Source organism: Pinus tabuliformis, chromosome J, assembly GCF_031772625.1.
Source record: "Pinus tabuliformis cultivar Carrire ecotype Pingquan chromosome J, CPIR1, whole genome shotgun sequence".
In the NCBI taxonomy this organism is placed as follows: domain Eukaryota; kingdom Viridiplantae; phylum Streptophyta; class Pinopsida; order Pinales; family Pinaceae; genus Pinus; species Pinus tabuliformis.
The window spans coordinates 510553774-510568659 of record NC_142295.1 but is presented as its reverse complement, the minus strand read 5'-3'; the positions used below and the strand labels follow the sequence as shown (position 1 = coordinate 510568659).

Here is a 14886-nt window from a genome sequence, read left to right as displayed (position 1 = left end):
AAGTTCCTTCATAAGTCATATCTCATAAACCTAACCCTTAAATCCTCCCTTCCTTTTCCTAGAAGACATTGTACCTTGCTGAGAAAGCAAGCAAGCCTTATCTTTCTAACTCTTCCAGGAAAGGGATTATTAGGGTCACCCCCACCATCTCATTGACTTATCCTTCATCAGTGACTCCATAATATATCGGGTCTCCTCCCATTGGTGAAAGTCTGTAAATAGAAGGGAGCCTTAGTTGAGGTGACAGTGGGCTAAGCCTCCATTTACTGCCCTTGACCTAGCATTTGCCCTTTAGGGATCTCCTTTAGGTCCCCTACTAGTTTGAGTGGTAACAGGGCTACAAGAAGAAAACATTTAACTCAAGTGTAAATCATCATTGTGGAGAGCATTTGAAGCAGCCGTAGCTAAGAGAGGACAAGTCCGAAGGATTAAGGGACTGTTTGTGGGTCTTTTGGTATTTTCCATAGGTCCGAATAGGTGCAGAAGACTGGTCGTGAGGGTGGAGGACTATTCTGGGCTGATTTATACATACGTGGAGGTTGGTTTTCCTCTATGGACAAGGCCGAACCATGTTTGGGTACCAAAACTGTGGGTTGGAAGAGCTAAACAAGTGGCTCAATTAACCTAGGACAACACAGATGAAACAGGGCTTGTAGAAGGAGGAGCGAAGGTTTTAGAGGAAGTTTGAGGGCTGGTTTGGTGCCCTAACCAGGTCGAAAACCTCAGCTCTGTTCATGCACAAAGGCTGAACTTGGAGGCAAAAGAAGAGTCTTTAGATCAGAGGTATGTTCTCCTAAGTTGATGATTGCTAGGTGGTTGAGTGTCCTAGTTTAGGACAATTTGTGTTGGACATCTTGATGTTGTTGAAGGGCAACAAGTAGGTGTTCATATGAGCCCTAATTGCAGAACCATGGTGAACTATAAGTCTACTAGGGGAGGTTGGGATTTGAGCTTCAAGGACTGAACTTTGAAGAACATGTCTAAATGGTTGGTTCTGAGCAAAAGAAAGAATATTCTCATAGTCTAGAAGGGACAAAACTTCCATATAATTGCAGGTTGAGGGAAAGGCCTGTTTTGGAGGCCAGGTTGCCTTCCAAAACCTGGTCACATTTCTTTGTGGAAACTACGTAGGAAGAGGGTCCTTTGGTGAGGACTTTTTGTTATGTTTTACAGGTACAAGAAAGCCCTAGACAAGGTTGAATGTTGTAGGCTCAAGAATTGTTTAGAAGGTAGACTTGAAAGAAGCTCTATGTACAGTGAGTGCAAGAGTTGGCTCACTATTGTGTGGGAAAATCTGTGAAAACCCTGAGGACAGTGAAGCAATGGACATTCACTATCAAGTGGGTTGTGTTTGGAAAATCTTATGATAGAAGTCTTGGAGAAGCTAAGCCTCTATTGAAAGGCAGTTTGATTGGTGCCCTAAGGATTATCAATTTGAGGTAACAATAGAACAATTAGAGGACTAAGGGCAGTCATCTAAGAGGCAACTAGAGGACTGACAAGAAAGTTTACATGAAGACCCTAAGAATTGGATATTTTGGAAAGATGAGAATAATAGCTAGATGACATAATTATTTGTGTCTATGGCGCTGTGTTGATTGATAGAGATTGATTGGAAATGTCAACCAAGTTGTGTTCAAAACAATGGATTGGCTAACCTTGTGATAATCATTCAGTTGAAGAAACTATGTTCAAGGCAAAATCAATGCAAGAAGTAATGGTGTACACAATATAAGATGCTTTAGGTGAAGACCTCAAGTACATGATAATGATCTGTTAGGAGGCAGATTTGAAGCCCTAGTTCAAGAAGTTGCAAGATGAGCAAACTAAGTGATAAGAGGGCTAATTGAGGAAAGCTACAACAATTGCAAGTAGCTGATATAAGGGAAGTATGAGTACTTTTGACACAAGTTGAGGCTTGTTGATGAATTCTCCCTGTTTGAGAGGGAGTGAGCATGGATTTCTCCTCTCAGGTTGAGAGGGAGTAAGGTTGGACACTAGTTCTCCCTATGTCATGTACTAGGCCAGGAATAACCGTTGTAAGTCTAGTGCATGCATCACATATAGGGAGAATGATGGATTGAATTAGCATGGTTCTCCTTGTGTTAGGTATTGTGATGGATTAGCACTGATATCCTCAGTCAGGTGCATGGACATGTGGAACGAGAATGGTGGATTGGATAAGCATCTTGGACAGACATTCTCGAGTCATGTATTGTGATGGATTAGGATGGAGATCCTAAATCAAGTACATGGAATTGGATAAGAATGGTTCGATGGGAAGACATTTCCTGAAGGGAAATGGCCCACTGAAAGATATACTCTAGGTATCCTAGGTGGAGTATGTACCTCTGTGAGACAGTGTGGTGTCCCATGGAATGCCTCCCAACATTGTGCTCCGATCTTGTGAGAGATAGAGTGTACCTGTCAAGGCCTTGGTAATATGACAATGCTGACTATGATGATATTTGATGCTTATCAATTTGGATCCCTTCTTATGCGAATATTTCAACTTGAGATAAGACCAGTTGAGTCATTATGAATACCTCCCTAGTTAAGAGGGAGTGTTGGAAAAGTAACTAGGTTCGGTCTTCATAATTGTCTTTGTACTCATGTCATTATGTATATCTTATGTAACAAGCAAAATAAGAAAGAAAAATTATTATTTTCAAGCATGGGTTTTATGCTTCTTTTGATTGGTCAACTAGGTTAATCATGTTCTTCATGCTTCTAGGGTTTGTCATGTCATAAGAATAATTGTCATGAGCCAAGAGAGTCAATATCAATTGTATAAGACCCATTTGGGAAAGTTGTAACATATAAAATAATTTATTTTTGAGTCTTAAAAGTCAAAAGACCTCCAAGACCAAGACGGCCATAATTGTGAAAATTCGGCCTAAGAGAAGTGCTGTTCAACCTCATGAGAAGGCTATATAAAGGAGGAGAGTTTGAGTCATTTGGACATAATTCTGTAGTTCAATATAAAGCCAAAAAAGGAAGACAAAAAGAGTGAAAGACTAGAAGACAAGAAGGAAGACCAAGCAAACGAAGAAGATCTGATTTCTACCTATTTCTATCCACATGTGCAAAGATTCTAGGGTTTCTGCAGTTGTTGCAGGGTCGAGAATTGCAGGCCGAAGTTGCAGATCTGAAGTGAGGGCCGAAATATTGTTTAGAGCAGAGTTTGAAGGAGTTGACTCTCATTGACTTTGGAAGACCTTGTCTTGTCTTGAAGGAGATCATTTGGAGGGTTGACTTGGTGCTTGGAGGAGGTTTGACTTTAGTCTTTGGGTCTTGAAGGTCTCATTTTGATCTAATTCTATAAGAAGAGGATTGTTTGGGTTTTCCCCAGTTGTGGGGTTTTGCCCTGGCATGGAGCCTATATCTTGTGTTCTTTATGTTCATGATCTTCATGTTTTTGATAATTGCTTGATGGAGAAGTAAAACAAAAATAATAAAATGGCAACTAATATCACAAGTAATTATCAAGTAAGGAGAATCATCATTCAACTACAACTACCTTGATTCTTTAACACTCCTTGGGTGTTCTCCTTGATGTATAAGTCTCCCAAAACTCACTTGGAGATGCTCAATTTCCTACGAGGAGGGCTCAACCTCCCTTAGAAAGCTAGTGGCTGCCTTGACTTGAAGAAGAATCACCTTCACTTGAGTGTCTTGTTGAAGATTATGTAGCTTGGGAGGTACTCCCACAAGTCTTGGGTGCTTGACTTGTGCGAAGAAAACCCACAAAATGAAGGTTTGTGGGCAAAGTACCCAAGTTTGGGGTTTTGACCCAAAGGAATGGGCTTAAAACCTAAGATAATAATTTAAATCAATTTATGAGTCATGTAGGCTCAGGTTCGCCAGCAAGGCCAAAGGACATGACCGTTGGGGTTTCACACCCCTTGATCAAGTATAAACAAAGGTCAACGGAATGGCCAAATCGTAAGTGCAAAGGATCTCACTTATGCAAGAGAATAAACCTAAGGAAGTCGTAGATCTCAAGAAGAAGAGCCACAACCTAAGATGATCCAAATTTAAGAAGGGAATGAAATGAAATACATATTTAAAATCAAACACAGAGATACAGTGAAACTAAACTTCATTTAATAAATAGAAATGCTGAAACTGTTTACATGCAAAATGAAAGCAAACTAGCTCGAATGGTGGTAGCTTATCTCTGAGAAGAGATGTGATGGCTACATGCCTTCCTAAACTGTGTTACAATGAGGCTCAAAGGCCTTTTTATCATGAAGAAACAATGAGAAACCCTAAACATCCAAAACCCTAACCCTAGGAGATGAAGCACCAAAGGCTTATGGGTCTTGATGGGGTAAGTTGGAACGTCAACTTCTCGGGATCGTAACATTGGCACACGATCTTTGTTTGGTGCACATGATAGCCCATTAGAAAGGTCTATATGAGGAAAATAACTTTTGAATGCAAACATCAATCAAAGACTTATGTTTCCCCATTTCCCCAAAAAACACATTTTAGGGCATCAAAATGGCTCCAGAACTTTAGGTCCTGAAATTGCTAAAAACAGAAAACTACGAAAATAGGAAAATTATGTTGTGAGCCAGTGGAATAGGTGGGTGGCCACCAATATCCATCTAGATGAGTGTTTGCAAGAGATGAGGAAATTTCTGCTGAACTTGGTACTTGGTGAGCCACTTGCCTTGGTGCAGGCGTTGGCCTATTTTTGACAACTCCATACATTTGGATTCTTTGTTGGCAAGTGTTCTTAATCTATGTGTCCATGATCTGATTAGTCATGGCCTGTTCAATGCAATCCGGGTTGAACTTTGTTGGTGTTAGTTGTTCTACAATTTCTAATGTGTCCAACAATGGTGGAAAGTAGGGCCGAAAGTGGTCCACATTGAACATTGGGTGCAAGGCAAGAAATGGGGGGATACTTAGTTCAATAGCGTTGTCACCCATCGCCTTGGTTATGGTGTAAGGTTCGTAGTAGAGTGGCCAACGCTAACTATTACATAACTACAACCTCCTGACACATAACATAATGCACTAGAATAAATTGTGCACGATAGTTCGCAAGTTCCAAACGAACCTCAAATTGACAATTTAGATGAACAGTTGATCAATTGCTCATTAAGATAATTAAACCTAATTGAAAGGACCTGCATACTGCAATGTCCCAAACGAACGAAATTTGGAACAACCCCTTCACATAAAATTTCTACTCATAAACAGAGGATTTCCATGTAAAATATAACATATAAAATGCATGCAATTCTATAACACGATAAGTAGAAACAATCTCAACTATATAAGAACTGGGGTTTTACATGCTAGAATAACAAAATAGCTGAGATAGCTTGCCTCAATAGATCTACACTAATGCCACAATGGGCCTCCCAAAACAAACTGAAAATCAAATCATTGCAACTTGTGAACCCTGAATGGGTCCACCAAGGGAAGGGATGGGTGCTCGCCCACTCTCATTGTCACCCGAGGGTTTTCGTCCTGGGGCTATTGTTGAAGTAGAGAACCACGTTCTCAAACCTCTCCACAAAAACAATACTCAAAACCAAGCTGTCCTCCAATGGCCTCCTCCTCCTCTTTTATAGATCTGATGGACCCCTCTAGAACCTTTTATGTTTTTATTATTTTTATCATGGAGCACTTTTCCCTCTTTTATTTTAATTAAAATATATATATATATATATATATATATATATATATATATATATATATATTTTAATGCGGGAAAAGGGTAAATTGGCCACCATGTCTCCTTAGGTAATTGAAACTCACATCCAAAAATCCCATCATGCAGATCTTATCGTTCCAGTTCCAACGAGCTATTACATTAAGGTGTTCCATCAATTAATCTCCCCGGAATGCCACCTCGAGCATAATTAATTAAGTTATACCCAATAATAACGCTGATTTTTGAAAGTTGTCGGAATGCAACATAATGAAAGGCAAACTGCGTTGATGATGGAATATGCCAAGCGAATGCCATCAAATCCCATAAAAACTCCTCAAAACTCCATCGGGACCCTTGATGACATAAACCTGCTCCACTGACCTGGTCATCCCCTGTCCTGGAAATCCACCATGGCTGTACTATGAAGAAGAATAAAAATGGGGACATGACACATACTCCTTGGCCAAAGGCCTGAATTCATTAGTGAATAAAGAAGATTTTAACTTTGGAAGATGCAAAGGAGAAGCAATTAAGATTGAAGATGGACCATTGAGGAAGGAATTTGGCTCAAATATAACTCTTGGTCTTCCAATTAACTAACAATGTATTCCCAATCATCACCACACTGCATAATACAGGATGTACCATCATCATTCCCACAATACTTACATCCCCGAGCAATACGACAGGGCAAGTCAACGATATCTGTTAATATTTTGAACAACAAAGCCCAATGCCTGCAGAGGCCCACAAAAAGGCTTCCTATTGGAAGAACAACGGAAGTTAAACAGTCTCTCAACACTTTATTGCTGGCATCCCAATGGATCATTAGGTCTCCATGCTCAGTGGAAGTTGCAGCCCCCATCAAGTTGTAAACAAGGTTGCCGTGTTGTTCAACGACTTCTTTTTTATCAGGACAAACCATAAACAAGACTTAAAGCCTTGTTTTGAAGTTGTCTTAGATGAGAGTCCCCCTGCTTATCTATCAAAATGACCTCCAACGAGGAATCACGTGCATTAACGAATTTTGGTGATTCCAAGGATGGCATTCGACTACATTCCCCTTGAGTCATTGCACATTGTCCATACATAAGGATTCATCGCCTAAAGTTGATAAAATCCATTCGGAATTTTGTCATGATAAGATGAGTAGCCATTTACTTGGGATCTTTGATGCATAAAAAGTGGACGTGTTTCTCTTTCAACAAAACGACGAGCATTTTCTTCTGTTGCTTGCTTGGCTTCCAATCACAAGTTGAAAGTAATATATGATAATTTAGCCTCATCTCCATCAGTAGAAGCATCTTCTTGCTGCTCTGAGCCTTTGTTGGGCCTATTTTCTGTAGGAGGACCAGGGTCTTCTTCAACTAGCTTGTTCTTGTATTTAATGGTACAAAAACCCTGTAAGGACATAGCTGTATCTGTTTTCTCCTCAACAGGACATAGCTGTATCTGTTTTCTCCTCAACAGGTACAACTTCGCCAGATTTGTTCTTGGTAGTTTGACCACCGTTTCACCCTCAACCATTGAAACAACAAGAACTGTCTCTCTTGCATCTGCAACATGGGTTAATACTTTGCTGCTCAGTGTAGCATCATTGTTGGACATGGAATTATGTTCAATAGTTGCATTGAATTCTTGGTCTTTGACTACTATTCTATCATCTTCAGATCTGCAATCTTCTCTTCCCTTCACTGATGCATGACCTTAATGATTTCTTGTCCTGTAATAATTCTTTTCGTTGGTCTCAACTTATATTTCCCATGCTCCAACTTGCTCTATTACCTTTGTGAGGTTTTTGTTATAGTCTGCAAAAATTTGCAAGAATTCTGCGCTGTCCTTTCCACTGAGGAAACTAATTCTCACTGCAACTGATTTGGAAGCATTTCTGACTAAAAACCCCAGTCTGGTAGGAAAACTAGCTCTGATACTAATGTAATGCCCCTTATTAATTTTTACTTGCTTATACTACCAATTTCTTTCCAATTTTTTTCTGGGTGTTTTTAGACAAACACTTTGCACAATTTGTTTATTCAAATATTTGGCATGCAAATAAAAAAGAATTTTCTTTGCAATAAAATCAAGGAACCAATAACCATAAATTTTCCCAATAAGAATTTCACAGAAAACCCCGACCTTTTTTATTATACTAAATCTGGAAAATTACATGCAATTTATTTGATTGAACCTGGTAGCTGCTACAACAATGACATGACTGGTTCCTCCTGGAATCAATTCAGCCTTCAAAGGAAATTCAACCACTTTAGAGAATACTTCGGCAACCGCATAAATTGCTCCAGCTGCAATAATTTGGACTCCGTTGCAATTTGGCCCTCCTAGGTAATTAATTCGACTTGCCAGAAAAACCCTGTGAAATATCTCTATCTCCTGGCTCCTAGATTATGGCAAAAAGTGATCTTCTGTTATTCGTTAAATCCTGGTGAAGAACCTGAGTAATTCTTCCTGTAGATTAGCTAGGGTGGATAGTTTCACCACCGAAACTAATCTTAGTCAGCTGGGGTGGATAGTCTTAACACTGAAACTAATTTCTCACTAGGGTTTCCCCCGCACAACAAGCCACAAGTGCTTCAGTGTTCAGTTTACAAAATCTCCAAGTCATATCCAAGAGTGAGCTCCAATTCTTTTTTTTTTACAATTTTTTTTTTCATTGGAATACCATGGGCCAATACCATGGGTCACCCTTTTTACCTTTTTTCTGCTTAATAATATAATATGACTTTTATAAAGTTATTTTATTTTACTTCATGGTCACTTAATAACACCCTTTTAATTTAATTATTCATTGTCACCCCTATATGCTGCTTCTTTTACCTGAATGACATTCAAACAATTAAATTAATTAATCCCCTCTTACCAACTGTAGCCTGCGGGAATTAAATAGGCTGCTGAATCGTTCTGCAAAGGTGGTCATTCGGAAAGGGACATTACAAAATCATATGCAATAAATGACATTAATGTTAATGTAATTATGAAATTGGGTGAGCCGTTCCTAACAAGAATAACTGAACTTGCTATATATATATATATATAAGACCACTTTATGTAATTGGATACACATTAACATAATACATCTCTCATTCAGACATTCTAGTTTGTCTCTTGTATATTCTCCACAGCATAGTTTAACAATTTGTTGTCTCTTTTCAATTCCATACAGGAAGGTTTGTGCATCCAGAGTCAAAGGAGATTTAGTTTGTTCAATTATTGTGATATTTTCTGTCTTTGAGATGAAGTCAACATCAATTTGTTCAACATAATTTTCTGTTCTTCAGTAGATAATGGCGATCTGTTTTTGAACAATTATAAGGAAAACTTTTGTTGTTATCAGGTAGACAAAAGTATGATGGATGAACTGAAGCAAGTAAAGCAGGCTGTGAATCCTACAGAGGTTCTGCTTGTGGTTGATGCAATGACTGGCCAAGAAGCTGCGGGTATCTTTGGATGGACTGAACTGCCCATTTAATCATTTTTTCAGGCCTTTTTATTATCTCTTAAACAAATAGCGTTCGACATTGTAGAACAATCTGCAAAGTTTTTAGTATTATAATTGATGTCTCTGATGATTTCCATGAACCTCAACAAACACAAAGAAATAGTTTTATCTCACCATTCGCACAACATTCTGGGACAACTCATGTTTTCCCATTCCTTTTGTGGATTTTTAAGAAAGCCTAAACCATTAATTGGTTCCAATAATTAAAAAGTAAAAATAGATCACATGGACACAACCATCCCATGAGGAGACATCATCATGTATTTAGAGTTGTATGCTGACAATGTAAACAATTCCAGTGATGAATTAATTTATTCATTTTGAATCCACTTCAAGTGGCATCGGATCATCCTTTTAATCCCTTTGGTATCTGTGTGATCTCTATTCTGTGTTTTGACTAACCTTATCCAATCTATAACTTTTCCATCTGTTTGGACTGCCTTGTCATCCTCCAATTCTTTCTTTCCTTGTCATTATGCTTGTCCACTGTGTCTTTCATTCATATCTCATGCTTCGCTATTTTATCATCTGTTGTCTTTGTTTCACATCCCATCATTCTGTTTGGACTCTGTACATTTCACACCTTATCCCAATCTGTGATATATATGTAATATTTTCTTTGAAATAACTCCCCGGAAAACTCCTGTGCAACATATATATATATATTTTGTTTTTCCTTGGAAATAACTCCCCGGGAAACTCTTGGTCACTCCCACTGATTCTGAGGATGGAACCCAATGTAAAAACAGGTGGCATAGACTTAGTGCACCTGACACCATAATCAAACTGGGGGAAGAGCCGACTATGTTTGGACTCGAAGATTTCTATATGGTATTTTAATTTTGCAGGAGGGTTTTTGGCGAATATTCAATTTTTTCGAAAAAATACATTCATCCATTGCTATCACTCAAAAAACATTTCTCCAAAATTTTTGATTTGCAAACATTGTACATTTGTAAATAATTAGTAAATTATTTCTTTTTCATTTGTTTTGTAGCAATTAGGGTTTTATAATTTTTTGGGGTTTTATATTTTGTTGGGGTTTTGGATTTCTTTGATTCATTTGTGCAGGTTAACTTCACGCTGATCAAGAGATTTTTGCTGGGGTTTTGAGGCGGATCTAGGCCTAAGAAGGCAAGATCTAGCCTCCATTTGCCCTCCAAGCCCAATGTCCAGCATTTTGGCAGCGAATTCGTGGATAAAATTTTGTTTGCAGGTTCCTGGAAATTTTTTGGCCCTAAGGCCTAGCCGTCCAACCCTTCTAGCCTAACCGCTAGCCTTTTTAGGGCTAGCTGCAGCCCTTTGAGGCCTTTCTAAGGCCTCGACCCCCCTCTAGAGGAGCCGTCCAGCCTCCTAGAGGTCCCAACCCCCTCCTTTAGCCCCCACCGCAACCCTTTTTGGGCCTGTTTCCTTAGTGGCAACCCTTTAGGGCTTGGCTGCAGCCCCTAAGGGGCTTTCCCTCCTAGCTGCAACCCTATTTGGGCTAGCAGCTACCCTTCTAGGGCTTTTCTACCCTAGCCATAGGCCTTGGTGGTCTTTTTTGCCCTAGCTGCAGGCCTTGGAGGCCTTGTAGCCCTAGCCGCTACCTCTATTGGGCTTGTTGTCGCTTAGATTGTACAGGCACCACAACAACAACTCAGGGCGGGGGTTGTCACTTTGATCCCCCTCCACTCTGTTCTAGCTGTCTCCCAACAACCGACTATGGGGGTAGTCCCTATGGAAATAAGATGATGAAAGACAAGTTGGGAACCAACTTGTCTGAGAGACACAATTGAGTGGCCTAGCTACTTGGTTAAATTTAGCAAGACTTAAGGATTTGATTAGATTTAGAAATGAGACCAGTGCCTTATGGAGTCAAAACTCTTGCTGATTACAAATTAAGACCAAGTAATCGGATGGACAACTGCTAGTTAAATGACTTACTAACCTATATGCTATGCAAATCCTAAGATCTAAGTGTAATGCAAGGATCTTGGTTATTTTAAAATTATATTCCTAGTCTTAATGGCACCTCCCTCTTAACTATTTTGAGACCAATCTTTAGAGTAGGTTGTGGGATGGAAGCCAATGGGAAGCAAGCAGAGGCTTGATTAACGATACCTCCCCCTGTGTTCCAACCATTCAGTGCCTCTGGTGCTGCAGAGACTGTGGCTCTGATGACTTCAAGGTCACTATGTTAACCACTAGAAAGGTGTTGAATCCCTCAAACTAGGTGAAAAAGGGTGGCCCTAGAGGTCTATCAACCAAGCTTATTCTTGGAAGTAAATTATTAGTGCAAGTTAAGCCTAGAATGCTTATGCAGTGATTATGGGTGAGATTCTTAGTTTAAGATTTGCTTAAAGTACGTTAAGTTATGATGAATCTTTATAAAAAACAAGAGTACTTATAAATTATATGCAGTCTTACAACCAAAAAAAGCCAATAACTTAGTGCCATTGTTAACCAATCCACAGGATGTTCAACTAAGGATGATAATCCACTTAACAATTAACACAAGATACAAGATATTTCAATGATGATTATCGACAATCTTATGCCAAGATTATGCTCTTTAGATAACTCCACTTATTAAGAGATGTTAGATTAAGCCTTAGATGCCAAGATAATCAAATAGATTCCTTAATGCCTTAGATCACAATGTTACTTGTTAACCAATTAAACAATATGACTTAGAACACAAGATATCAAGATGCCCAAAGATTTAAGATTAGAGTGCTTATTGGATGTGAACTTGAAACTTATTGATCAACTCAAACAACAAATGTGTTAACCAAATTGCTATAAAACCATGAGATAAGAGCAACTATAATCTATAGAGCATGAACAAAGCTAGATCTGATGCTACTTGTGTTCCAATGAGCAAGTATTTAACTCTTAAGACAACAGTAAATAAATCACTCTAGATCAATAAATTATTAGGCATGTAAGCACCCAATATGATCAATAAAACATTAGATGATTTTGCCAACTGAAAACACAAGCTAATTGTTGATTTCTGGTAGCATCGGATGTGCTCTTAGCCTCAAAATTTGCAAGGAGGCTAGGACACATGCATTCCACAATGCCCAAAAATCGTTTTGGGAAATTCGACCCCGAGACAGTTTTATTAAAATAATTAATTATTTTTAACGGTGCCTAAGTCTAAACTTAGTAAATTAAAATAATTAAAGGGTATTAATCAAAATGTGGGTGAAACTTCTAGAAGAAGACGAGGATCAAGCCAAAATGATCTGAGCCATTGATTATAATCTAATCTGGGCTGTTGGTTCTCAACTGGAGGATTATAAGAGGAGGCTTGATGGGCATTTGGAAGACACATCGAGTAAGAGACCAGAGATTGAATTTTTGAAGAAAGCAGCGCAACAATTGCTAGAGAGAGATTCAAAGTGATTTCTTGAATGAGGGGCAGGGATAGCATCCGGAGGGAAGTTATCCTGGATTGGAGAGTACAAGGTAGAGAGGGCAGAGAGATGTCCAAAGAAGTTGACACAGGGCCATGTAGAGCTACGCTGTGGCAGCGCAGAGCTTCAGAGGGAGATCGAAATTCTGTTGAGGAAGTCAAGTTTCAGAGCCAAAAGCCGGGATGTGAGACCAAGAGGCCTGAGAACTGATGTTTCCAGCCAACAGAGGATCAGAAGGAGGTGCAGCGCAGTCCCAGCTGCAGTGACTGTGTGGGAGTTACGCATAACTGCAAAGAGGCTACGTAGAGGCTCATCTCCAGTGCAGATCAGTGTTGGTTCTTCCAATGACAGGGTGAGATCATCTCACTATTATTTTTGCCCAGTTTCTCTCTATATCGGATAGCCAGTTGGGCATCCAATGAATTGTACTCAGATTTACTACTGCTTAATAATACAAACCCTCAGCTGCTGCACTGGTTTTCCCGCATTGGGTTTTTCCAGGGACATTTGTCCAAAAATAACTGTGTAGATGTGTGTGATGATTATTTCTCTCCTGTGCTGTATTTAGTTTCCGCAGTTTTTATTTGTGTAGGCTGCAGTGTATTTAATTCGATATTTGCCGTAGCACACAACAAGTAAATTGTTTAATCGAATTAACAATTAGAAGAATTAACATCAATTGCTACAGTAGGAATCGGGTAACCGATTTTTCACACTAATTAGCCCACTTTTGATGAATTGTTCAATGAATATCATATATGATCTAGTGATTATGCAAAGATATTCCAGCAAACAAATGACTAGATCTAAGCTAGAAATTTAATGCCCACGTAGCCAAAACACTAGCAAAATTTTTTACCATAAATTTTTAGTGTGTTAAAACCACTTAGATGTGATTTTAGGGCATTTAATTCACTGCTATGAAATGAATATAAGAGCTGAAGCAAAATAGTGACAAAGTGAGGGTTTAGAGATTAAACTCGAGGTCAAGGGCCAAGGCCTTGTAGTAGATTTGCCCAAGTTGCCAAAATTTTTCCAAAGCACTTGGCACCTAAAAACACCAACCTTGAATGAACTTCTCCTTGCAAAATCCACCAATCTTTAATCGCAAAATCAAACTTACCCGCAGAGATGGAAAAGAGGGCAAATTAGGGCCAAGAGAGGGCAACGCTAAGCCCTAGAGGGTTAGCGTTGAAGGGAAAAAGGCCTAGAAGGCCACGAAAGAGGCAAAGGAGGAGGAAAGGGTTAAGAAGGCCTGACGTCTCAAGGGATGGAACCCTATAGGGCTGCCATGGACCCCACAAAGGTCACGACCTAGGGTAAAAAGGCTGAAAAGGGGAGTTATAAGCCCTTGGAGGGCTACAACCTGGAGGAAAAGGGAGGATGGAGGGAGTCGAGGAGAGGAGGAGGCTAATGGAAGAGGAGGAAGGCCAAGAGGAAGAGGAGGAGGGCTGAGGGCTAGGAGAGGCCCACAAGGTCTGCGCCCAAGAGAAAGAGGGCAGGTCGAGGCCTTAGAGGCCTGTGACCTAGCCTAGGAAGGGTTGATGGTAACCTAGAAGGGCCACGCTAGGGCTCCAAGGGGTCAGAAGGGCCAATGACGAAGCCTAGGAGGGAGGACGGCTAAAGGGAAGGGCTAGGAGGGCCTAAAAAAATGAAACCCTTGCTCAAAAAATTAAATTTGCTTTAGATCTTTAGATTTATTGCAAAATTTTCAGTGGCTGGCCCTGCAAAATCTTTTAGAGGCTAGATCTTACGCTCAAGGGCTTAGATCTAGCTCTAATCCAACTCTTCTCACTTGATTTCACCTGCACAAATGAAAAAACACCCAAAATCCCAATATATACAAAATTCTCAAAACCCCAAAACCCCGGTTAGAAAAAATAATTTACAAAATATATTATACAAATTTATTTACAAAATGTACAAATATACAATTTTTTTAAAAGAGATTTTGAGAAATATTTAGAAGATTTTTTGATAAATGGCTAGATGTACTTTGGAAAATAAATGCAAGCTACAACGTTAGTGAAGTTAGATAAACCATAAAAATATTTGAAGTCCAAACAAGGTCAGCCTACGTCCACAGTTTGTGAACTTGGAGCCCAAGGATTGGGGAACCTGCAAACACTATATAATTCTTCACGTATAAACCGTTAGAACAACAATGAATTAGATCGTCTAAGATAAGCCCAAAACTTATCAATAGAGTATTCCTATCATCTACCATGAAATAATGATATAATTAAAATTTAAACACAATATAGGAATGCCCGTACCCAACATAGGGAATTCCCGTA

General features: G+C 39.4%; 1 protein-coding gene across 2 annotated transcripts in view; it reads left to right on the top strand.

Annotated features, from left to right (window-relative positions):
• The window catches only part of CPSRP54 (chloroplast signal recognition particle 54 kDa subunit), a 295675-nt gene that overhangs the window by 27572 nt on the left and 253217 nt on the right, over positions 1-14886 (top strand). For both annotated transcript variants that reach the window (XM_089378034.1, XM_089378033.1), the window contains exon 8: positions 9024-9126. In XM_089378034.1, the coding sequence (XP_089234160.1) occupies positions 9024-9126 (103 nt within the window). The remainder of the gene's footprint in view (positions 1-9023; positions 9127-14886) is intronic.